At 39.1% G+C, this 27175-nt stretch overlaps 1 protein-coding gene across 1 annotated transcript; it reads left to right on the plus strand.

Annotated features, from left to right (window-relative positions):
- On the plus strand, positions 1-27175 carry lin28a (lin-28 homolog A (C. elegans)). The gene is made up of 4 exons (XM_036562589.1): positions 1-63; positions 1363-1538; positions 13280-13458; positions 26965-27175. Exons 1-4 carry the CDS (start codon positions 24-26, stop codon positions 27173-27175), a joined length of 606 nt encoding a protein of 201 aa, XP_036418482.1. The 5' UTR covers positions 1-23.

Raw genomic sequence — 27175 nt, forward strand, 5'->3', positions numbered from 1 at the left:
GAGCTAAATTTGTCGCGTGAAGGATGGGGGAGATGGGGTCGGTTTATCAGGACTTTTACACAGGTGAGCTAAAGCTAACATGTAGTTCAACTGAATGAAGCGTTCAGCAGTTATTATTACTATTATTATTATTATTAGTAGTAGTAGTAGCAGTAGTAGTAGTAGTATACATGACACCTTGAATAATAATAATAATAATAATAATAATAATAATAATGTCTATTTCAGGGATATTATTTAAAAGATCTATTCCAAGCATTTATGCATTTAAACATTTTCAATCAATGCATAATAATACTAATAATACTAATAAATCATAATCATAATAATAGTTATTCATTATATATGAAACTGGTTTATTTTCACTTTAGTGATTTTAATATTGTCCCTATTTTTGTCCCTAATTCAATATTGTCCTTATTTTTAGGGCTGGTTTTAAATTTAAATGCATTATTTCTTTATGTGCTTTAAAATTAAATAAACTGAATTAAATTAGCAACACTCTGAGGGCAGATTTCGTTTTAAATCAGCCTTTTTCTGTAGCTAATGCTTAAAAAACAATGCATTTAAAATGATTTTCAATTAATATGCAATGCATAATAATAATAATAATAATAATAATAATAATAATAACAATAATAATAATAATAATAATAATAGTTATTCATTATATATTATACTCGTATTTCTTGATGCCTATTCAAGTTTCTTTATAGAACCACAAAGTGTTCTTCTAAGCCTGGCGTCATAACAACTGCAGCAGAACCCTGTTTGGCGCTATATAGAACCATTTTCATAATGGAACCAAAAAGGAACCATGTACAACACATTCTCCATCAATCCGAAGAACCCTTTCACCATGCAGAGAACCCTAATAGGTCTATATAGAACGCATGGTTTTAAATAAAACCATTGCTTTCAGTAAAGAACCCTTGAAAAATAAAAATACATGTACATTTTAAGAGTGTGTTGGTTGATTTTAACTTTAATTTTAAATATGATTCATTTAAAGCTAAACATTATTTTTATTGTCATTTAAAACGTTTTATTTTAACGTTTCTAATTCTAAGATTCAGACTGAGGAAAAGAAAAACAACGAAAAAGCTGTTTATTTGGCCAAGATTTAACCCCTCCATCCCCCCTCAGCACGCCGCTCGCGTGCAGTACAGCCCACCCGCGCGCTCCATGACGCACCGGCTCGAGAGCCAGCCGAGCGAGCGCGAGGAGCACAGCTTCTTATCCGCCTGCTTCTTGTCCGAATTGTCCAGTTCCACCTTAAATGGCGCAGCCGAGAAGCCGCTAGCGGGAGGCCAACTTCATCCCCCTCCATCACTCTGTCTGTCTGCTCTCTTCTGCTTTAAGGAGGCTGTGCGCGGACCGAGGAGGAGGAGGCGTCGGGCTCGGAGGAAGGCGCGAGCTCGCTCCGCGGCAGCGGCGTGTGCAAGTGGTTCAACGTGCGCATGGGCTTCGGCTTCCTCTCCATGACCAGCAGGGAGGGCGCCGCGCTCGAGCCGCCCGTCGACGTCTTCGTCCATCAGGTGAGTCCCTCGCGGGCCTTCCTCCGGGCCTCACGCGCGGCCCTGAGATGTGCACGCGCGTCTGGTGGCATCTAAACAACTTTTGTTTTGCTCGTTTTTTTCTGCACCACGATTTTAGCACGAGCGCCGGTCCCGTGACGTCCAGCCCCATTTCAGGGCTTCGTTAGCGTTTCAGAATAAAGCAGTCGACGGGTTTCTGTGTTGTGGTAATCGCATGCAACTCACCGTGCAGTGCTAATGCATGCTTGTGCACGTGGGCCTAACTGGCTGGCAAGAGGTGGTGCAACAGAAATAAATGCACATTTACAAAAAAAGCAGTTTATTACAACCATTCAGAGCAGTTTTAGTGCACACTGACCCTTTACTCTAAAATATCTGCCTAATTCAGTGTGTGAGATGTAAACAGAGAGATTCAGAGTGGTTTGGTGTGAAATGGTTCAGATGTCTTTATAGTGGTGGTGATAGGAACCAGAGGTCGCCATGACTACAACACAGATATAGACATTTTATTTACTATCCAGAACCACCAGTGAACCTACACGAGTCTTCTGAGTTTATATGGAATGTTGATGATGGAAAATACTGAAAATAGGTCTACATGAGTCAGACAGTAATCAGATTTCTGCTTTGCAGCCATCCAAAAAAAAAAAGAAGACGTGACGTAAACGTAACGTAAAACTCAACTTCATACTGCAGCTTTTTTTAAAAACATTGCACCACTTTACCTGAAAATATGAACATACACCTTCTAGAAGATGAAGAATATTTAAATCCTTCATTTCGTCTTTGGTTTCAGTGCCGCTCCAACAGTGTTTTGCTGTCATCTAACGACATCCGCCGTCTGTTCTCGCGCATGCGCAGACTGAGAAATCTGACTACTGAGCTAAAATCCAGCCTCTTTATCGGATTTCTTAATCAGATTTCTAGTATGGTGTTTACATGACCATTTGAATAATCGGATAACTGTAGAAATCCGATTATGATCGGATTATTGAGTGCATGTTTACGCATTCAGTGTCTCAGACATCAGACAGTATATGCATAACCACTGCCTGCAAAGTACCTTTAGAGGCTTTAGAACCTTTAAAGGTTCTGTTCAGGTACATTTTTCGTTCATCAAGGTACAAACAATGTAAATGTTCCCTCAAAGGTACAACAGTGGTTTTAAGGTCTGATTGAGAACCTTAAATAAGTTTGTCCAGGTGAAAAGTTCGTATTTGTACCTTTTCATAACCGAATGTTTTAAAACAGAACAGTAAAATAAAAGCCTGGAGACGAGACGGGGTGTGTGGAGTCAGTACAGCTTAGAACATATCATTTCAGTGGATTATGGTTCAGTTATGTTCCCTGACTGAAGGTACTGAGATGGAGCCTTGAGGGTTCCACCCCAGTGACAAGAAGGGGAACTGACCCAGAGACCTTTATTTCTGAGAGTGTATGATAACTTTCTGTGAGGGAGCTTTTAGAGGTGCACGTCTGGTTCCTATCACCACCACAGTGAACAATTCTGACACTGAGGAAACTGAGTTTTACTGGATGTGGGCTGTTTAAAGGGAATGAAGGCGCAGACATTGCTGTGATCGTTCACTCTGAGCTTGTCTGTTGTACAGGTGTAAAAGGGGGACCCCTCTTTTGTAGTTTGTCGTTTCTTCATGTGATCATTCCATTGATGTTTGCCTTTAAATACATGATGGCTGTTGGTGAGAATCTGTTGGCACCTCATGATTTAATTTGACATAAAGATTATAAACAGTTCTCAGTTCTCAGTTTTTGATTTCTATAGTCTGCATTGTGACTGTTCCTCTGTGTTTGTCATTAACAAATACTGTTTATTGCGATTTTGGGCATTTATTTCTTGTACCTGTATATTGTGGTCATTTTATAACTGTAAACACGAGTGCATTAGTGAGATGCAGCAAAATATCTCAACCTGTAAAGACTTTGCGTGTGGGATTATTTTACCAGAAGGAAAATGCAGACCCTACAAAAAAAATCTGATTCTGAATTTTTCAAGAGAGAATCAGGATTTTTCCCACCCCTAATGAGTTAAGGATCCTGCAGAACTGCTTCTTGTAGTCTTCAGTGATGGACTGAGACAAATTGTTTTGTACATTGAGCTGGAAATCGTCACTGTTTTATGCTCTTTCAGCTTGAGGCTTTGAACAAACACACACAAATGCACAAACGTAACCGGGAGCTTGTGTTCAGATCTGGTATGTTGCACAGATGTTTAAGAAAACCCTATTTAGCGATGCATGAACAGCTTATATACATATTCTTCGGTCGTTCTTAATATGAGGGAAGAGGACAAAATATGTCACTTGTGTCCTTAAATGCATGGTGTCAGTGTTTGTCTCTATGCTTCTGTCCACTTTCTGCACAAAATTGCAAGTGATAAAATGAAAATGCATTGTAATTTTTGCTGCCCAACAGCTTGTTTCTGTCAAACTCACTTTCAGTGAGAAAATGCTTCATGTAACGATATCATTTCCTGCAAGAAAGTGTGGTCATGATTGCTCTGCTTTGTGCTCTTGAGTTTGAGGCTTTACAGTGATTGATTAAAAGTGTAATAGATGGTGCCGAGGAAATTTCTTAAATAGTGAAATAGAGAGAATAAATACACACACATTACCACGAGCGTTCACTCTGAGCTGATGTATTGAACAAAGGTGCGTTAGAAAAGGCAGCCCTTTTCCTACACTCTTAGAAATGATGGTTCTTTAAGGGTTCTTTAGTAAAGACAGTGGTTCTGTATAGAACTATGAACACTCAGAGAACCATTTACATGCTTAAAAGGTTAATTTGCATGGTGAAATTGTTCTTTGGATTAATGTAGAATGTATTGTATATGGTTCTGTGTAGAACCTTTTTGAAGAGGGTTCTATACAGCGCCAACAAGGGTTCTATTCTGTACAAGCTTGACGTTGTAACAATAGCAGAACCCTTTTTGGTGCTGTATAGCACCATTTTCATTCTCCATCAACCTGAAGAATCATTTGACCATGCAAAGAACCCTTTAAGCATGCAGATGGTTCTTGGAGTGTTCATTGTTCTATATAGAACCACTATCTTTACTAAAGAGCCTTTGAAAAAACGTATTTTGAGAGTGTGGGGTAGGAACAGGTTTATTACACATCTTTCCACCTTTTTTCAAGTGAAATGAGGAGAAGAATTTGTGGACCTAAAATCTGCCCTTTATATGAAACTATTATAACAACGTTAAGAATCATGCTATATACTTACATTCATTTTCAAGGTTTCAGCTATTTTAACCCCTTAAAATCTCAGGTTTATTACAAGTTAAGGCTTATTATTCAGTAACTACAGGGACTTCAGTGCAAACTGGCTGAGCTATTCTTAGGATATAGAGGTTATTACAGGTGCAATAAAACTGGGCCTGCTGGTGGGCTCGGGCCATGTAAGAGGTTAAAGTGAAGCTGAAATATTTAGATATATTTAGATTCAGCAAGAGTTTAATTTTTAAATTAAAAAAAAAAAAATTAAAAATGCTGTCCAAAGTTTTTTTATCACTACAAAGAGCTTTAGAACTTTCGTCTGAAGTCCAAGTCAGTTAAAAGGCTGAAATGTCTTTTGAGCTCTGACTTCAAACTAATTTGGTAGAATCATCTATATCAGTCTAGAAATCGAACTTGATTGATTGAACAAATGTTTCTCAGGATTAACCTTGAGATTAAGAAGATTCTCCACAGATTAGCACTTACTCAGCAATAGTTAAATATCCTCTAGTGGAGGAGAACCAGCTAGTGTCCAGACAGTGTGGAGTGGCTAAACCAGGGGGGTCAAACTCAACCACTAAAAGGGCCATATTAAACAATCTCAGCAAATCTGTCGGCCAGCGGTGTTTTTACTTCAGTTTTACTTAACATTTTACATTTTGCTGCCCTGACCCAAACTGGCCATTGTTTATTCAAAATATGCCAAAACTGCAACCGCAAAATAGGCACTGAATATTTACTCAAAATAATTCTAAATAAAAATAAATTGTTTTAGGTAGTTTTTGTTTGGCCTATTTGCTTGAGCTGAACACCAGGCATCTTTTTTTTCTTTTTGTGTAACTGCTGTCCCACAGATTGTTGTTGGGGGTCATAACACACACTATGTTGCAGTGCATGCAAATTATTTTGCAGGCCAAATAGGAATGTGTTACGGGCCTGACTTGGCCCGCGGGCCTTGTGTTTGACACATAGGTGCTAAACGAATCACTGCCCACAGCCACAGAGATTAGATCATTTAACAGGTGATATCCTCTCCTGTCTGAGTAAGAAGTCTTTGGTTCCTCCAGACAGGCTGAATATGGATGGTGAAAACTGTCCTGTAGATCTCGTTCTCTTCACTACAAATTCTAACACTAAAGTGAAGCGTGAAGGTTAGAAATACAGTTGTCCACTTCACCATCTGGGCAAGATGATCTGCACTCTTTACAATAAAGGTGCCATAAAGGGCTTTTTACAATGATGCCATAGACGAAACACTTTAGGTTCCCATAAAGCAATGGTTTTCAAGTGGTCCACATAGAGCACTTAATAAAGGTGCCACAGTGTTTTTTTTTCCCTAAAGAACCATGTTTGAAAAAGAACCTTATAAGGAGTAAAAAATCTTGCCATACTGTAAAAGTTCTACAGTGTTACAGGTGTTCAAATAAAGACAAAAGAATGGATTTTTACATGATTCCATAGAACAACCATGTGCAGCTCTCCAGGACCAGGGTTGGTGACCACTGCCAGAGAAGAGCCATTTTTGGTCCATTAAACAAAACTTTCTCATTTTTGTAAATGAGACATGAGTGTGGAGAACCTTTTTAAGCTTTATAGAAGCTTCTTGTAAGGTAAAGGTTCTTGGAGGAACCCTTATGTTGGTGTAGAAGCTGTACAAAATGTGAAGGTTCTTTAAACCTTAAAAGCTGCTTCATGCTCTCAAATCTCATTTATGAAAGCGGTTCTTCCTTGTCATCACTCAAAGAACCATGTGTGCCCTTTTTTTAAAAGAACGTAGAGCAAATTATGGTTAAAATTAAAACGAAATTAAAAATGTTTCTCCAAAGAACCATCCATTCTGAACCAGATTGTTACAGTGGTCAAAATCCTGGTCCTGGAGATCTACCTTCCTGCAGACTTTATCTCCAACCCCACCTGACCATATTATTGATCTATTAATCTAATTAAGTTGAATAATCAAATTATTGCCTTCAGAAGTTGTTATTTGGTTGATTGAAGTGTGTTAGTTTTGGTTTGGAGGTGAAGCCTGCAGGAAGGTAGATCTCCAGGAGGAGAGTTGGTGACCATTGCCGTAGACTGCAGTTCCAAACACAATCTGCCACACCTTCTCCAGCTGATTAAGCTCTTCAGAAGTCTTGATTGGCTGAATCAGATGTAGTGTTGGGTAATGGGGGGGTGGCATGTTAGATTTAGGTCAGAACTGGGAATGTGCGTTCCATCTGAATTCCAATAAACATTTTACTTATTTAGAAACAGGGACACTGTGTCTTCAGATGAGCTAATAAGCTAACAGAGCTAACTGATGTCACATTAGATGCTCATTAGGACTCATTTTGGTTACATGAGGTCTTTTCTCCTCAGTGGACGATGTGCCAACATGTTATTTGTAAGAGAAATATATTTTCATTGTTTCTGGATGTCGCTAACATCAGCTAGAGTAGTTAGCCAGGTTAGTGATACAGCCACCCCAGAGGAAAGAAATATTCTAACTGAGTCTCCTCTCGATCTCAGTTACTTCTCCTAGACACAGTTAAGTCCAGTTTGAGATCAGAGTGAGACTTAGCCATTTTCTCCTGTTTCTGAAATTTGGATCTTGAGAAATAAAACTCAGATTTTTTCACCTCGATCTAAATATTGTCACACATGTGGATTAACTCTTTAGCGTCTGACTCGTCTCAGCGCAGTCTCAGCTGAATAACATCTCCATATGTGAGATATCATTGTCTTCTGTCATTCATCTCCAGAACGTCTTATAGTGAAATGCTGATGTTAATCTCCTCTTTACTCCTAAGGGGGGCTTTGGAGAAACAACTCAGAAATTAGTGATCCTTCGTTAATACAATACTGAGATCTGCTTTGTTTCTCTGAGACAATCTTAAGACTGTTTTTTTACCTCTGGGACACTTTATCTGCTTTCTCAGTCATGGTCAGCGCGTTCATGCTCAGGCTCTCGGTTTTCAGAGTAGTAAAGTATAACATAACATACTCATAAAACCGTCATGTTTCACTGAATTCTTAGCCTGTTTTTTGTTTTCCCACCATGAGAGGTAATGATACCCGAATAGTGATTTCAGCATTCGAATACCGGCACCTTGAACAGTTAACCGAGTACTCGAGTACCCAGGCACATCCCTAGTTAGAACTTAGCCCTGTGGGAAAGTAGATCTCCAGGAGGAGGGTTGGTGACCATTGCTGTATGGCGTCCCTAAAAGAACCCTTTTCTGGCACCTTTGTTTATAAGAGCATGTGGGGCGATGCACACTGATATTGGAATAATGAAAGTATTAGCAGATATTAGCTTAAAAAATGATATAAAAATCATATTTGGATTTCAAACTGATATTTGATGACATATTTGCATTTATTGTATTTTGGAAGAGCAGAATGTTACTAATATATCAGCATTTTATTCATATATACAGTAATAAATATCATATTTCTTTGTAAGGCTGATCCAGATGAATTTAATACTAATTTTTATAAATGTGTCATTGTCTGTACCAGTATTGGCCCAAAATCTGTGTATTCCTAGTTTTTTTAGAGAACCATCTATTAAAAGGTTTTTTAGGGAGCCTAAGGTGGTGCTGCTTTAAAGAATCGTTTTTAGCACCTTTATTTTCAAGAGTATATTTTTAGTTTACTTGTAAAATGAAGCTGTTTTTCAATGCAGGGGCAAATGGTGTTTCTATGGTTTACTTTTTTAGGTGTGACGACTTTAGCCGCTCCTTATCTCTCCCGCGGGTTGTATACATATGAAAAGGACGCTGTCTGTTTCAAATGTCCCTCTCCTGCTTCTGTAAGGGTCCGTGTGCTGGATGTCCATTGAGCCTTTTGTTTCCTTTCAATTGAAATCAGCATATGCATTGAGGACCCGTGGCTGCGTGAAGCCAATTGCTTGTCATTACCGGTGAATCAGCAGTTTACTGGCCACCCTTTACTGATGAGGTTAGATCAGATTATTTGGTTTTGAGTACTGTAGGAAGAAAACGTTGGGTGTTTTTGGAACGTGAACAGTTCCGGTTCGGAGAATCCTGGAAATGGCCTTCTTACAATGCTTGTGGGATGATTATCGATCATGCTCAGAGTCGGGTCCTTCCTGGGGGACCCTGCTTGTTCCGGGAGACAATGGCTGCCATTGTCAGGCTGAAGAGAGGAAATCCTGCCGGCTGTGATCTGTTACTGAGCAGTAAACCAGTGAATGAAGAGAGCGTGTGTGTTCCTCGTGTGTCCGACAGCGAGGAACAGGAGGAGATATCGAGAAATAGAAGGAACGAGAAGAAACAGGGCAGACACTATTGAGGGTTACGGCCTGTACTTGTGTGCACATTCATGTTCTGTTTCACTTTAATTCTAATTAAATCTCATTAAGTGCACTTTTTCACTTTAAATGCACTGAAAGTGTAGCAACACGTTCATGATGCTTTACTACTCTGTTTTGGAAAGTTAACGTTATGAGAGCTTCTGTGATACTTTTAAAACTAGTGGGTGCCAAAAAGGGTTTTTTGCAATGATGACAGAGGGGGACCCTCAGAGCCTAATCGGCCTCCTCGGCCTTCACCGAAAGCTTAATTATTTATGTGAAATTAAAAATGTACCTCCGTAACTTTTAGTTCATTTATATTTAATGTAATGATCATGCTTGGTGTATTTAAACTCTGCAATACTTTCATAATTTCATTGTTATTTTATATATTACAGTTTATTTCATTGGTAAGTTTTGATTCATAACAAAAGGGTTAATTTCTTGGAATGCCAAATTGGTAATAGGTCTAGTCAGGATTGCTTTCTCTGTGGTATCTAGGTAGATACAGCCAAGCGATCTCTCCCATTGGTTAGGGCTTCAGGAGCTGGACTGAAGGCCTTACATGTTAGATTAACTACCAACATAATTAGGAAGTGACAAAGGAATCAGCCAATCATGCTTGATTTATAATGGATGAAACCATTAAAAAACATCACTCTAGTTGTTGTGGAAGTTCTGTATACACCACTGACTATAAATAAGAGTCGTAGTCTGAGAAGGTTCCGGTTAGTTGTAAGGAATGTTAAACAGTGGCAGCAGCTCTACGTCAGAACTCTTTAATGAAAGATTCACTGTAACACTGATACAAGCTCAGATATATGATAATATTTGTTACTTCAGATAAAAAAAATGAAATGTCTTTCACAAGTTTTAAATATGATTGTTTAGTGTAAAATGGGTGTAAATGTTTTTGAAGTGCTGTTAGCTTGCTAACATAATACTAGAATCCCATAGGGGTGCTAGCAGAAATAATAATTCTCGTACTTTACACCTATATGCGTATGTTTTGAGCATGTAGTTGACATCGTCAAAACACTGATGATCTGCTTGTTTTGTTACAAAGACAGCATAATTACTTGTTTAATTGGATTTAGTGTAGTGCAGTACTTAAAATGATAGTAAATATCATTGTACTTATAGTTTTGATTGCATATTTTAAATATGGCACTGTTGGTCCTTTTTTGTCTGTTCCAGCTAATCCAAACGAAAGATTGTGGTACATATTGCATGTTGTGAAAATGTCTTGAAGTATCATGATGTCAAAAAGTTTTGCCATATTGCCCTAATAGAGGAACCACTTTTGGTTTCCTTCTTTAAACATTTTTGTAAAAGAGATATGAACCATATTTACTAGTAGAGCACATTTAAAATGACAGAGGCTGACCAACATGCTGTACAGTCCAATAAAAAAAAACAGAAAGTAATAAAATAAAAAAAAATCATGTAAAGAATGGCTTTTTGATGCATTTGGGGATGAAGCAGAAGAACCACCACATAGTATACCATTTCCTAGAACCCTACACCCAAGCAAAGAACCATTTATGAAGCTTTATTTCTAAGAGCTGTCCCACAAAGACAGGATACGTGCGGTCATAAGAGCTGCTTGTACACGTTTGCTAAACCCGTATGTAAGTGTCCACTTAAGCAAGACCACAGACCACAAGTGTGGACTTTGCAACAGGCCCATAGAGATAGAGAGGGCAAGAGAGGGATCGAGGGGGATGGGAGGTGTGGATGAGGGGAGGAGGAAAGGTTTATGGAGGGAAAGGGAGAGGCCTTGTTAGCTGGACTCATTCATAAAAAGTCCTCCATAGTAAAAGAGGAGGGGGCAGTGGTGGAAGAGGTCAGAGGATGAAGGGATGGCGGGATAGTTCCAGGAAACCTTGATGGGGGGTTGGGAAGGAGGAATGTAGAGGTTGTCAGGCAATCAGGATTGAATTCCTTTCCCACTGCCCTCACTTCAAAAGGGGGGGTGGTGGTCTTTGTACCCCCCTCTTCTTGTGAGAGAGGTGTCCGGGTTAAGCCTGATGGCATTCGAGGGCCGTAAAATGGCCCACCACAAGCTTCCCACCCTCGAACAGGACTCTTCATGGCTATATTCAGATGTGTTGCTACCTTGTTGATCTGAAAGAGTTGATGTCTGTCGCAGCCACGTGGGTTATGGGATTGTACGTTGATGTTTGACTGAAAGGTGGGACCAAGCCTGGCCCACCGCTGTCACTGTTAAAATCCAGTGGTTCTCAAAACCTCTTTTCACATGAACTTTCAGCTTGAAGGTTGGAGAATGACGAAGTCACCAGAACTATGGTCTCCAATGGGAGACAACTGGGTGTTGGTTTTTAAGGTAGATCCCTTTGCTAGCCCCTCTCCACGTGCCTGTAGAGCAACCATCTCAGGAATGCACACTTCCCCCTCCTTCTCCTCCAATATCCCCTTGCCACTGATGGTCAGATGGAGATTCTACCAGATGGAGTCATTTTGCAGTGTCTCAATGTTCAAACTGGATTCTCACCTCCATCCTGAGTCTATTCTGAGGGTACTCTGGATAGAAGAAAGCTCAACAGTAGTGGATAGTGGTGTTTTAAATAGGAGTGACGAGTCAGAGACAACCTTCATTCAAAATGTGACTCCTAACAACCACCTGGAAGACCTGGTAGACACCAAAACTGCCCCCATCAGATAAACAGCACTTAAAGCTTTCATCTCTGAGAGAGAGGAGAAAATCAAGCTGCTTCAGATCTGAAAACATCCACAGGTGTTTCTGTCCATCCTTCCACTGTGAGAAGACGACTCAGCGCTGTGGGTCTGAAAGGATGTGTAGCTGTCAAGAAGAACCTCACTGAGAAAAGGAGACGGACACATCAAACAAAGAAGCTGAACGATGGACTGACCACCCCAGAGTCCAGACCTCAACACCACTGAATGTGTTTGATTACTTCAGAAAATGATCAAACAACTTCTAAGACTGAACTTTGGAGGTGTGTCTGCAGATTTAGTTAGTTTGGTAAGGTTTTCAGTGTGTTTTAGTTGTTCTTGATATGGTTTGGTAGTTTTTATGTTTTGGTAATTCTTGGTTTAAGTTGTTTTTTATGTGGTTTAGCTGTTCTTGGTATGGTTTAGTATGGTTTGGTAGTTTTTTATATGGTTTGGTAGAACTTGATATGGTTTGGTTGTTCTTGGTATGGTTTGGTTGTTTTTGATGTGGTTTTGTTGTTGGTGTGTTAGATTGTGGTATGGTTTTGTTGCTCTTGGTGTGGTCGATTGTGGTATGGTTTTGTTGCTCTTGGTGTGGTGGATTTTGGTATGGTTTTGTTGTTCTTGGTGTGGTCGATTGTGGTATGGTTTGGTTGTTCTTGGTTTGGTAGAACTTGATGTGGTTTGGTTGTTCTTGGTACAACTTGGTTGTTTTTGATATGGTTTAGTTGTTCTTGGTAGTTTTTAGGATGCTTTAGTAATCTTTGGTGTGGTTTGGAAGTTCTTGATGTATTTTGATATGTTTTGATGGTTCTTGATAGCTGTGGTAAGGTTTGGTAGTTTTTGCTCTAAACATTTAACAAATTGCACATTTGCAACCCATAAATTGCTTCTTGTTAAGATAATAAAACATGTAAAGCTTGACCTTGTGAAGTATCCTGTAGCTATGCATTGCCTTTTTGTTTTCAATAACTGATGTAAAAACATTTTAAACCCCTGTTCATGTTTGGTGAGAGAAGGTATTCTGAGCATGAGCAAGAAAAAAAAGGATCTGCTTCATGCTGGTACAGAATGTTCTAAAACCAAACAACATAACAGGGCTGACTGAGGACAGGCGCTAACGTTACACAGTAAAGGAGAGCTCATTAAAAGAAAACAGATTGCAAGATGAATATGTTTAATTTTGTGCCTCTTCAAGCTGTAGACGGCCTCTTTTCATACATTTAAACTGCCCAACTTGATTGACAGTCGCAATAGACGGAAACTGTTGGTGAGTGACATCACAGACTTTCCTGAATGTTATTACAACAGAACAGAACTGATTTTAAGATTCTAAAGTCACAGCAACTATTCATAGTGTGATTTAGCCGAAATGTGTACATATTTATTGATCTGTTTGTATTATTTGAAGTTGCAAACAGTTAAATCACCAAAGAAACTTTACTGCACTGAACTAAACATAGTTTAACTCGGAGCCTATGATTTCAATGGTGTTTTCTTTCTGACAGAGCAAGCTTCACATGGACGGTTTCCGGAGTCTGAGAGAAGGAGAGCCGGTGGAGTTCACCTTTAAGAAGTCCTCAAAGGGCTTGGAGTCTCTGTGGGTAACGGGTCCTGGTGGGGTGCCATGTGTGGGCAGCGAGAAAAGACCCAAAAGTGCCCAGAAACGTCGTTCGAAAGGGGACCGGTGAGTACTGATGGCTAGCAGAGCCAGTTTGTTTGGTCATGGCATCCAATTGGTCTATCCATGCCCCGACCACAAATGCATTTTTAGCACTTTTAGCAAAAGGTCAAGCTTCTTGGCAAAAACCTGACAAAAACCCTATTCAGGCTAATGAGAAGCTGTAGCACACAATTTACAGCACTGTGCAAAAGTCAGAGACCAGCCTTTATTTATATAATTTCCATTGCCAGCAAGTACAACATTATTCATTTACATCACTGTTTCTTTGAAGGAGAACACAATGTCAGTGAGATCTTTGGGAGCGGCTTTCGTTGGGAGGACGCAGTTGTAACTGTTTGGGTTTAAAATTGTTAGGATGGAAGGATAAACTGACTTTTGCACACACACTCAAGAATAATGGTCCTACAAAGATTCTTTAGTAAAGAAAATGGCTCTATATAGAACCATGAACCGTCAAAGAATTCTTTGCATGATTAAAGGTTTCTTTGCATTGTAAAAGGGCTCTTCAGATTGATGGAGAATGTGCTCTAGATGGTTCTATATAGAACCTTTTTGAAAAGAGTTCTATATAGCACCAAGAAGGGTTCTGCTTTTGTCACAATGTCAAGCTTGTTACAATAAAAGAACCCTCTTTGGTGCTACAACACAATCTCCATTAATTTGAAGAACACTATCACAATGCAAAGAGCCCTTAATCATACAGGGTTCTTTGAGTGTTCATGGTTCTATATAGAACCATTTTCTTTACTAAAGAACCCTTGAAGAACGGAAGATCCATCATTTTTAAGTGTGTAGATTATTCAAGTTGGACTGCTTCATTTTGTTGCACTTCCAGTTTACAGTGCCACGCTACACATAGCTGATCTATTGGAACTGATCAACTCTGGATAGGTTGAAGTCAAGATTAGCCACCATGCTAACATTAACTTCATTAGCCTACTGCTAACCAACTATGCTGCTTGGTGGAAGAATTGGTTATTGTGATTATTAGCATGTCAATTCTAAAACGGATAGAGCTGTTTTTAAAATGGGAGTCGCCTTCAAAGCTGTTGTAAAATACTCAGTATGTACTGATGACCATATCACAACAACTGAATTCTGCATTAATGCGCTCACTGCTGTTAATGGACTGTTGTATTGCTCACATGAACCACTGATAGATGAAGTAAGAACCCAGCTCTGTTTAAACTGAGGAGCTAACAACTTATTTTATTTACAAATAGGCTGAAAGATAACAGGCTATACAAGCTAAAAGATAGCTGATAGGCTAAAAGACAGCAGGCTAAACAAGCTAAAAGATCGCTAATAGGCTAAAACATAGTAGGCTAAATGGGCTAAAAGATAGCTCATAGACTAAAAGACAGCAGGCTAAACAAGCTAAAAGATAGCTAATAGGCTAAAACATAGTAGGCTAAATGGGCTAAAAGATGGCTGATAGGCTAAAAGACAGCAGGCTAAACAAGCTAAAAGATAGCTAATAGGCTAAAACATAGCAGGCTAAACGGGCTGAAAGATAGCTAATAGGCTAAAACATAGCAGCCTAAACGGGCTGAAAGATAGCTATTAGGCTAAAACATAGCAGGCTAAACGGGCTGAAAGATAGCTAACAGGCTAAAAGATAACAGGCTATACAAGCTAAAAGATAGCTAATAGGCTAAAACATAGCAGGCTAAACGGGCTGAAAGATAGCTAATAGGCTAAAACATAGCAGCCTAAACGGGCTGAAAGATAGCTAATAGGCTAAAACATAGCAGCCTAAACGGGCTAAAAGATAGCTATTAGGCTAAAACATAGCAGGCTAAACGGGCTGAAAGATAGCTAATAGGCTAAAACATAGCAGCCTAAACGGGCTGAAAGATAGCTATTAGGCTAAAACATAGCAGGCTAAACGGGCTGAAAGATAGCTAACAGGCTAAAAGATAACAGGCTATACAAGCTAAAAGATAGCTAATAGGCTAAAACATAGCAGGCTAAACGGGCTGAAAGATAGCTAATAGGCTAAAACATAGCAGCCTAAACGGGCTGAAAGATAGCTAATAGGCTAAAACATAGCGGGCTAAACAGGCTAAAAGATAGCTAATAGGCTAAATGGCCCATGCAGAATATTCAGACATGAATTTTCACATCAAAACTATGCGAAAATTCAAAAACTTGCCATGTTTTTTACTTTTTCTCGCTAGGCTACGGCTGTGGCTTCCAAATCAAGATATTAAGAAAGAGGTCAGTTTGGTTGGAGGTGTTTATCCGTAGCAAATTGGTATCAAATTGAGTCTCAATCATGTGCCATTGTCCATGATAAGACATCCAGACATCAGCTTCAGCGTTTACATCACAGGAGATAAGAAACATACAAATCACTAGAATCATAATTATTTGGTCTGTAGAATTTGGTCAGATATATTCAGTCTTTGTCATCAACTACACCCTCAAACCTCGTCTATGTTTGAAGGGGATTATCAGTGTTAGCTTGACGTTAGCTTACGTTACATAAGCCCTGCTAAAGGCATTCGCTGCGTTCAGTGTCTAGCTAGAGATCTGGACATACATAGATTCCATAAGTCAGTCATCTTTTTATGTCATTTATCAATCGTGAACAATTCTCAACACTGGAAAATGGTCAAAGCTACACAATCCATTCTTCCTGTGGCAGAATGATGTCAGCTTAATTTGGTGGTTATGGGGAGATGCTGAAAGGTTTTTCCTGTATATTCTCACTGTCCAAAGATTGCTCCTTCATTGGCTCAGCTCTTCAGTCTCTTTCCCTCCATGACGCCAGACAGCCAGGATTTGTGTTGCCATTGTTACTTCAGCCATGAACTACGCAGCATTTTACCTGTCAGGATGTTTTATTTACTAACGGTGTTCGAACAGTGGCCGTATGAGCGCCACGGGCATGTGTGCGACATCAATTGAGTGCTACGCTCATAAAGGGTTTTTCAAGGGTTCTTTAGTAAAAAAATGGTTCTGTATAGAACTATGAACACTCAAAGAACCCTGTGCAAGCGTTCTTTGCATCATGAAAGGGTTAATGATGAGATTGATGGAGAATGTGCTATAGATAGTTCTATACAAAACCTTTCATAGCACAAAAAGAGTTCACTATTGTTACAAGCCAAAGAACCCTTACTACATAGAACCCTTTTTGAGAGTGTAGTTAAGAGTGTATCTATTAATGAAATTCCATTAAACATTGAAATGAGCTTGATTCATCTTTCCACATCCTCACTCTCCCCATCGCCTGAGGCTGGAGGTCTGCAGAAAGGAGTAGTGAAGGAGAAGAGGTGTGACTCGTGATATTTACCAGAGGAAAACAACCAGCGTATCTCAGGTGTCGGCCAAATGAAGCGTTTTTGCCCCCCCATCCCCCCTTCAGTGTGACGATGACCTGACCTGGATCAATAGGTTGTTTAAAAGCTCAAGGCTCAGGAATTAACCCCATGGAGCTTTTGCCTCAACCACCCCCCACCCCCACCGCCACTCCGCCCTGTAGCGTAGCAGCTGCAGTCGGCCTCGGGCTCCAGGTTACTGATAGCCGGAGCCCTCCTGCAGTGTGAATCATGGAGGAAGGTCGAGCGCTCAGCTTCATCTGAGACGGCTGCGTGATGCGGACAGAATGCTAGTACTGCGATTACAGTGCTGCGTATTGTGATCGTATTATACTAAAAACACTAGTGAATCTATAGTGTGAGATAATTAACCCATTAACGTGAGGATCCGGAATTGTAAACGTCATTTTGTTTTGTGTTCTCTGAGCACAAATCTGTCAAGATTTTTGAAATCAGTCAAACTATATGGCTAAAAATGAGTTATTCGCTTAATTTATCATTCAAAGTCTAGGTGTTTTGGTCACATTGGGCTACTATGTTTTAACAAAACCATAGAAAATCCAAATCTGACTGTAAATAAATTTAGAAACATAACATATAATCAGACGAAATCAAATGGCTCCTATTAGATGTTCATCGATTCTATAACTCTGCACAATTTAATCATTTTACCCTCTTAAAAAAAGATTCTTCAGGGCTTCTTAAGTAAAGAAAATGGTTCTATAAAAAAAAACATGAACACTCAAAGAACGCTTTGTATAATTAAAGGGTTCTTTGCGCCATGAAAGGGTTCTTCAGATTGATGGAGAATGTGCTGTAGATGGTTCTATATAGAACCTTTTTGAAACATCGTCACATATATACAGCTATATACAGCTCAATCTCCATCACTCTGAAGAACCCTTTCATGATGCTAAAAACCCTTTAATCATACAAAGGGTTCTTTGAGTGTTTATGGTTCTATAGAACCATTTTCTTTACTAAAGAACCCTTGAAGAACCATCTTTTTAAGATTTTAGAAGAACCGTTTTGGGTGCTAAACAGACCCCTTTTCAAAAAGGTTCTGTATAGAGCCATCTACAGCACATTCTTGAGAACCCTTTCATGATGAATAGAATCCTTTAATCATGGAAAGGGCCCTTTAAAGGTTTATGTTTTATATTGAACCATTTGCTTTACTAAAGAACCCTTGAGGAACCATCTTTTTTTTCAAAGTGTGGATAGAATAGAATAGAATAGAATAGAATAGAATACAGCAAACGTTATTGTTCATTTCTGGAAATTTGTCTTTGGCTTCACCAGGTTGCACAAAATAAGAATAATAAATAGGTAAATAGCCTAAAAAATGGTACATACAGATACAAAACACAACACACAAAAACACCCCTAAGAACACAAACCAGCTTCAAATACACCCGCTATCAGAATAATTACAGTGCAGCTAAAATTAGCCTCATTTTCATCAAATCAATAAGTGACTTAAGAGTTCATTAGTGAAATTCCATAAGGGATAAATGATTTCTTAAAAAAAAATTGTGGCCCACGGTATCCTGTATCGCTTTCCACAAGGGAGCAAACTGACCAATCAGAAAAGGTTCTATACATAATGTCAAGGTTCTTTTCCAATATAACGGTTCTTTCTAGAACCTTTACATTATATGGAGGCTTTTTAAACTTCAAAAGTTCTTCACACTCACGTCTTAATTATAAAAAAATGATTCTCTAAAGAAACATTCCTTGAAAGTCTCAGATTCATCTATGGAACGGCACAAAAAGAACCATCTCTTTATTTAAAGATTGTACTGAAATTAGTTGCTGATCGTGAGTGGGTTAAAGACTGCTCTGCATTATTTTGACTTTTGATATGATTTTTATTTGATAAAATAATTAGCTTATGTTGGTTTACACGAAGACCTTGATTCATCAAAACACACAGAAACTCATCTGGAACTGTGAATTTGGACACAGCATGCGGTAAATAACACTGTGCTCATTTGCTCCTTTTCCCATTTGCGCGTTGCAGCCTTTAGTGATACAGTATCAGTGTAATATATTGTGCAGCCCTGATTAACACTGTTCAAACCTGCCCAGCCAAGTGCTGGAGATGTTTTCTTGTTGTGGTATTGACCAGTGCTGGGAGCGGTGAGCGAGAGCAGCAAATCAGGGGGCTGATCTCAGCTTGTGGTCACAGTGGATGAAATGAGATGCAGTCAAATTAAATGTTGGCTTTTCTGAAAATATCATTTCTATGGATGCACTGAAAATGATTTATATTATAGTCAGTTTCTCATCTGATTTCTTTATAGCCAAATCAGCTGTATTGGATAAACACATAAAGCACAACATTACTTGTCCAGTTCTTTATGTAAGACTGTGTCACAGTATAAATAACATTATTTGCTTTTTAACCCACTGAATCAAACACTTCCTGAATCTGTAGAGTCGCCCTTTCCATTCCATCTTATCACGAGATCATACGAGACTCACTTCCGGAGTTATGAGCCTATGAAGAGGGGCTGAGATACACGTCATCTGCCTCTCACCATGTGGAACTGGTGGATTGGTGTGTCCGTCTACATTCTGTGTGAAACTGACCAATGGAGTGGAAATTACTAAGGACTGACCATCACGCCAGAAACCCTTCATTCTTCATTCAGTCCACATCGGAGACTCATGTGAAATGGCATGCAGAGAGTTTACAGCGGGTTTTGGAAAGTAGTGATGACGATAACGGAGCATTTTGACATAAAACATATGAGAATCATGTTATATGAAGAGCCTTTAAAGGAGAGTTTAAGGAGAGATGAACAAATCGAGAGAATGAATCAGACACCAGCGGGTTAATGGGCCAAACTGGCATTAGAGCAGCAGCATTCAAAAACAGTGCCGGTCTCATTAAACTTAAACACAGATCAGCCAGAATTAAAATAGTAAATTGCCTGATTGCATCCCGAATCACTTCATCTCATTTTTTCTATTTTTTTGAAGTCTGAAATCCAAGCTTTCCTCACCGCTTCTCAAACAGGATCTGATTTCAGTGTTAGAGCCAGGGTGGCTAATATGACAATATTTAATCATTACTGTCATGAATTACATCACTATACTAATTTCTGAGTATATGATGGGTATGATCAGTACACTGAACAACTGCATGGATCATAAAAAGCAATTATAGAGACTCTATAATCAATAACCAGTGTATAGTAACTGCATCAACTGCATAGTAACAAGTAGCTAAATGGGTAGCAGATCATTATGATGTCTTATAAAATCACAGATTGTTTGATTTTTCTTCTGTTTTCATAGCCTTTTTTTAAAGTGGCACACAAAACCTTTTATATCCTATTTATTTATTTATTTATTTATTTATTATATGAAAATGCCAGTTGTTGTTTACTTTGTTGCCCAAAATGTCTTGAAAAGAAAATCTTGTTTACTTTGTTGCCCAAAATGTCTTGAAAAGAAAATCTTGTTACATTAATTTACATTAAAAGATAATAATATTTTTAACGTTACAGTTTTGGAGATATGAGCTGGTTTCCTGGACAGAGCTGAAGCCTAGTCTTAGTCTGGGACTACTTATGATTTAAAGGGGAGGTTTTTTAGGGCTTCTCTCAATAATTTTAATGCTTAATTATATCTTGGTATCTGTTTCCTTCCATTTAGACCCCAGGTGTTTTAACACTGTTTAACACTTTTAGACAAAACATTTTATTATAAAACCAGGAAAAAATGATAACTACTTAATGATGGGTGTGATATTAGGCTGCAAATTTCATGTTATGCCAAGGTAACAATGGCTAATGGCTGAACATGGCAACCCCCCCACACGATTTCACAGCTTCAGCCCTTTTCTTTGAAAGACTGAAGCAAGAGAAGTTAGTGAAATATATTAAAATGTTTCAGTTTAATTTTAGACAATGTTGAAACAAAGAGAAATGACTGGATTCACGTTAATTTGTTAGGCTGTAGCTTGGTGTGGTTTCTACACCCACCATTGCAGTGCGCTTTAGTTTAGGATGCCTGGTTGATGCCTGGTTTTGGTTGTTCAGTTTGCAGATGTTGTTCTTTCTGTTTTTGTTATGTACAATTCAGCTGTCCAGTTTGAGTTGATGCCTTCTTCATTAGGGTAAACGTGCTTGTAGAAAGTGGACAACCGCTTTACAAAGAAGTGTTGCGCTGTTTGTTGGGTTTATGTTAACCTGTGTTCTCGTTAATGTGATTATGATCTTGTTATAGTTTTGTTTTTATCATAGTAGCATAGCAGAATGTTTCGGATGATGACCGAACTGCTGTTAGCAATATTGTGCCGCAGTGCGTTGGGAAAATGTATTGTTAACATGCAGCCAATGCAGGTCAACACAGTAAGCTTACTTCTAAACAGTAACAAATAAAGGGTGGATTATTTAGCTGTAGATTAAGCTCTTATACCTAATAGAAATATTGAAGAGGTCTATTTATAGAACCACTCAGATAACCTGACTTTAGTTTGGTGTATCACAAGCCCCAGACTATGCTGATTGGTCAAAACATTCAAACTAAATAAATAAGTATAGAAATAATAGAGAAACAAATATGCATTTGTAGCAGTGACATACGCTAAGGTATACGCTATGGTTAGAATGCTGCCATTGTGGTGCTGCATAGTCCTCATTTAACCCACTGTGATAGCATAAAAAACTCCTCATCACCAAAAAAAGGTAGCCAGGTAGGAGCCCACCTTGATCCAGGATTAACCGGGCATCACTACCCTCCTCACGCTGCAAGTGGAACGATGACCAGTGAAGCTGAAATTTGGCCTGATCTTGAAATCCAGTTGAGCAAATATGGCTTAAAAATGAGCTAAAATCGCAGTTTATGCCTGGTTAAGCTTAATCTCTGTCCTGGTTGTGCTGTGTATCATGAAACTCTCCAGCTATAGTGATGTTATCTTTTCATCATATCGTCCACCCTAAGGTAAAACATGCTGTATCTTTTCCAGCCGATTTCAAAGCACAACTCGACACACAAACACATATTTTGTGAGAAGTCCTGTTTCTGTTTTGTTTGGTTTTGCCTTCTGTATCTTCTCCTGCTGGGAGTCACTGACACTCTGCTGTTGCGGCAGCGAGTCCGGATGAAGGATCAGATCCTGTCCATTTAATTAATAACAGATGTAGATGCCTACGAAAGGTCATAGGTGACCGTAGCCATGGTAACCCGGGTCCACGGTGTGAGAGAGCTGGCTGGGGGCTGGGCAGCGGAGTGCAGGGGTCAGAGTTTAAAGGCCATGCTGCTGTATTGAAACAAAGGGCCAAAGAGATTCCCTGCTCCCTCCTCCGGTTCCAACTGCCTGTCCACACTCACGCTGATCAATAGCCCACGGGGGAGGGAGGGGGGAGGTTAGTATGTGGGGGTTGGGAACGAGGGATTGAGCCTTGCCAGTCCTCTAGGTGTGAGATCAAAATGTTTATGTGGCAGTTTTTACTTTTCTGTATATGTGTCAGTAATCAGGCTGTCAGTTTTGATTATAGTAGGATAATAAGCCATGAAGACAGACTCATCTGGAAGCAGATAACTGTGTAAAATGTCTTTGTGAGCTGTAGCATTAACATCACCCTTCACTGGAACTAAGGGGCCCAAACCCTGAAAAACAGCCCCGCCCATCATCCCTCCTCGACCAAACTTTACTGTTGGCACTGTGCATTCCGGTAGGTAACGTTCTCCTGGCATCCACCAAACCCAGATTCATCATCAGGCTTCCATATAATGAAGCTGATTCATCACTCCAGAGAACACGGTTCCACTGCTCCAGAGTCCAGTGGCGGTGCTTTACACCCCTCCAGCCGACGCTTGGCATTGCACATAGTGATCGTAGGCTTGTGTGCAGCTGCTCAGCCATGGAAACCCATTTTATGAAGCTCCCAATGCTCAGTTCTTGTGCTGACGTTGCTTCCAGTGGCAGTTTGGAACTCTGTAGTGAGTGATGCAACAGGGGAGCTGTGCTTCAGCACTCTGTGGTCCAGCTCTGTGAGTTTGCATGGTTTCCCGCCTTGTGACTGAGCTGAGTTGTTGCTCCTAAACGCTTCCATTTCATACTATTAACACTCAGAGTCGACAGGGGCAGATCTAGCAGGGCAGAAATTTCAGTCTGATTTGTTGCAGAGGTGACGTCCTATGACAGTGCCATGTTTAAAGTCACTGACCTCTTCAGTACGACCCTTTACTGACGGTGTTAGGCTATGGAGACTAAATGACTATGTCCTTGATTTTATACCCATGTTAGCAATGAAACACCTGATCTCAATCATTAGGAGGGGTGTCCACGTATTTTTGACCAGGTATTGTATCTGTTGTTGCCGTCAGAACAAAAACTTTTATCTCTCCTTCACAGGAGAAGGCAAAACCATTCATAAGTTTAACAGTTACATTACAATTTCTTAAGTGATTTTGTTTCTTCTGGTTCATTCATCATGGAATATTGACACAATAGAAAAGGCAAACAGAAAATAAATAAACAGATAAAACAGTCATCCAGATCATCTCTACCTGAGTAAAGTAGTTCCCCTCAGTGTAAGTTCAGATAACAGAAGTGCACGTTTTCGTGAATACTGTAATAATATAAAACCAATTATGTAGCAGATACATGTTTGAAATTATTCTGGTGTGATGCTCATATTTTAACATTTGAACATTGTGTATGAAGCTGAAAAGAAATGTTTGATGATGATTGGCTGTACATGATTCCATAATCATTCAGAAAGCCGTAGAACCTCAATAATAAATTTGTATTTGTAATGCCTCATATTTAAAAGCAAATCTTGCTGATAAAATAGCGGCTTAAATCTAAAGAAATGACTATAAATGGATAAATACAGTAAAATATTTATAACGTTTACTATTTTTGGTTCCATGTCATACTTTATTGCTCTTAATATACTGTATAAGTTATTGTTTTAATAAATAGTGGAAACTAACAAACAGTGAAAAGTTCACCAAAGTTTTTGTCACACAAAACCATGCATGAATATCCAGATTCATACGGTCTTATATTAAATCGCAATCATACATAACTGTATTTATATCAATGTTCTGTGCATGTACTGTTTGAAAATTCAACCTTGATGGAACCCGCTGACCTTGATCTCAAACGCTTAGCCGCACTGCCCCCTAGTGGCTTTTTAGTGTAGGCATTTTCACTTATTCTCTGTTCAACTCTTCTGAGGTTTAGTATTAAGTCTGCACACAATGTGGGACATATAGTGCTTATCTTGGCACAGAGATGAATCTTAAATGGTAGAGCGAGCATCACACAGAACACTCTCTCTAGCAGTTAAGATGATCTTAACACTAAGATGCTTTTGATAAACTGGGCCCTGGCTGTGATCACTTATCATTCAATAAGTCATCATTTAATCATTTATCATAAATAATTTAGTGTTCAATATTATTATTCGTTAATACTACTACTACTACTAATAATAATAATGATAATAATATCTATATTTATAGACCACTTTTTATACCAGTGGCAGCTCAAAGTGCTTTACAGACAGCAATGACACACATCAAATTAAAAAGATAAATACCACAGAGAATTTTAATAAACTCTCAGATAAAGTGTGTTTTTTATTTAATAGCTTTTTATTGATTTTTGATTGATTTTCATTCTCTGCATACCAATAACACAAAAGGAAAAGGACTGGACGGGGTGGGGGCGGGGTAAAAAAAAGAAAATTTGTATATATGAATAAGTAAAGATACAGACAATATATAAAAAGTTTCAACATAATCAGGATGTCAATGATTACAGAGTCTTAACATAGTTAATGCCATCAGTCGAAAACCGAATCATTGCTGCCTGCATTACAGAATAAGAGCTGCGTTTTCAGATGTTTATTAAACGTGAGCTCTGAGCTCGACTGTCTAATAAAAGCTGAACTGAGCTCCACAGTTTAGAAGCAGAATAACTGAAAGAGTCTCTCCACGTTTTCTGTGTTTTACTGAAGGTGTTCAGAAGGTCAGAATCTGCAGATCTGAGATCATAAACAGACGTTCAGGAGCTTTAAGGTCATTTAGAGCTTTAAAAACCAGCAGCAGAGCTTTAAACTCTCTCTAACAGATCGAGGCGTCAGTGCAGCTCTTTATTAATTAAAAACATTATAAGAATAAATACAAACAAATAAACAAGCGATTTTGGTTGTTCCATGTGGGTGTTACCATAACTGTTTGTAAAGCTCTCCTCAGTGAAGTCCAGTATTTTGAATTACCAGGGCTGTTACTCATTACACAGTCACCTCAAACATCGCAGTTAGTTAAGGGGGTTCGCTTTTATTTGGAACTACAATAATTTCCCACAGTTGTTAGATTTCTGCAACAAGCAGAATATGAATCAGATGCGTTGGGTTGTGCTAATAAAATGCTAATATATGCTAAAATATGCTAATAAAAGAAAGTAAATATATTCATTGAGATGCCACAAGACTTCAAAAAAGTTCAGACTTCTAACTCGTTTAGAACCACCGTTGGCCCACTGATGGCAAAGCTGGTGGTCCACTGGCATTTTGCTCAGCGTTTTCTTGGCGGCCCACCGGTGTTTAAGCAGAGTATTAGACAAAATTCCACTTATTGTTGTTATTTTCCCTCACAGTCCAGTTTACTGATTTTTCCTTCCTTCATTTCTTTAGTTATACTTTGTTAATTAGTTTAGTAAATAATTTTAATCCAGCTCAGCGTCAACAACATTTTCTATAAAATGATTTTATATTAGACCTAGTCATATTTTTTTCCTCTCGTTTATTTGCAATATTTATCTTAGCTTATTTTACAAAATAAAAGTCTCTGTGCATTTAAAATCTGTTTGGAGAGATTAAAAATAGTTGGAGCTTGTATGCAGGACAGTAATCTCGGTGGTCCGAGGGTGCACCAGCAGTGGCAAACAGTGAGTGGGGTGCCGGCCTTTTCAAGCCAGCAGACCGATATATGCTCACTGTCTGGGTATTTACACTCTCATGTAGCTTCGCTTGGCTCAACACATGAAACTGTGTAACTGTAGACATTTGTGCACAAACAACAGTGTAGTGTATTATACCGACAGTGCTACCAGTGAAAGCTACTAAGTAAACAAGTACGGTGGCTAATCGGCCAGTTTAGCTGGTACAGTGTTGTACTTCAGTAGTTGCATTCAGTGAACATGGAAAAACAATTTTATCATTAATTGCAATTATTTATATGACAATCGTAAGCTAAAATGTCAGAATTGGAACAGGCCTAGTAGTTACTATGTAATACCTAGTTTATACTCTACTCAAATAATGATCAGTCCTTTATTAAACTGAATCAGGTGCTGCTGATGGAACTGAACACATCCTTGTGATACTGGAGTGCAGCAAGAAGTCAGGGACCAAACCTGTGTTCTTCTAACTGTGTTCTTCTAACCTATATTCATAACCTTTGGAACACTGTATTCATATTTATATGTATGTATTGTACTGTTATGTAGTCTTTTTACTCACAAACACACATCGCACAGATTAATAGTTCTTGGCTGCTTAGGATTTTTGCACAGTGATGTAAATGTGATTCTTACTATTATTAAAAACCTTCGGCCTAATTAAATGGTTAAGATGTTAACAGAGACGTTCTGAGTGGTTTGGTGTGAAATGCTCTGTTCTAGAGTCAGAATTGTTCCCAGTGGTGGTGATAGGAACCAGATATCCACTTCTAAAATCTGGAAATGGTTATAAATGTGCTGCCTGATATCTGAGACATTGTTTTATGATAGCTTTGAGAAGATTTTAGTCTAAAACAAGTAGTGTTTAAATCTGTTTATGGTGGAGAGATACATGCAGGGTGTTGTAAGGCAAAATAGTCCCCAAAGATTTCCCGTTATTTTCCCATCATCAGCATTCCATATAAACTCAGAAGACTCGTGTAGGTTCACTGGTGGTTCTGGATAGTAAATAAAACGTCTATGTTTGTGCTGTAGTCATGGTGACCCCTGGTTCCTATCACCACCACTGTAAAGACATCTGAACCATTTCACACCAAACCACTCTGAGTCTCCCTGTTTACATCTTAAACACTGAACTATGCAGAATTTTTGAAAAATTGGTGAAATTTCCCTTTAAAAATACACTTTTTATATAAACTTAGATACGACTGCTTACATTCACAGCGTCCTCTTCTGTCCTCACTCCTCTAGGTGCTATAACTGTGGAGGACCGGACCACCATGCCAAAGAATGCCAGCTGCCCCCTCAGCCCAAGAAGTGCCATTTCTGCCAAAGCATGTCTCACATGGTAGCCAACTGTCCAATCAAAGCACAGCAGTCGTCGCCAGGGTCTCAGGGAAAGCCCACCTCCACGCCGGAAGAGCCGAGCCACACGCCGGAGCCCCCGGAGAGCTTGGATTGA

Source organism: Colossoma macropomum, unplaced genomic scaffold, assembly GCF_904425465.1.
Source record: "Colossoma macropomum unplaced genomic scaffold, Colossoma_macropomum, whole genome shotgun sequence".
Classification (NCBI taxonomy): Eukaryota; Metazoa; Chordata; class Actinopteri; order Characiformes; family Serrasalmidae; genus Colossoma; species Colossoma macropomum.

Bases quoted from the DNA above. Each gene is read 5' to 3' on its own strand.
- lin28a (XM_036562589.1), top strand. From the start codon at position 24: ATGGGGGAGATGGGGTCGGTTTATCAGGACTTTTACACAG. The intron at 64-1,362 runs GTGAGCTAAAGC...TTCTGCTTTAAG, and splicing joins TTATCAGGACTTTTACACAG to GAGGCTGTGCGCGGACCGAG. The intron at 1,539-13,279 runs GTGAGTCCCTCG...TCTTTCTGACAG, and splicing joins TCGACGTCTTCGTCCATCAG to AGCAAGCTTCACATGGACGG.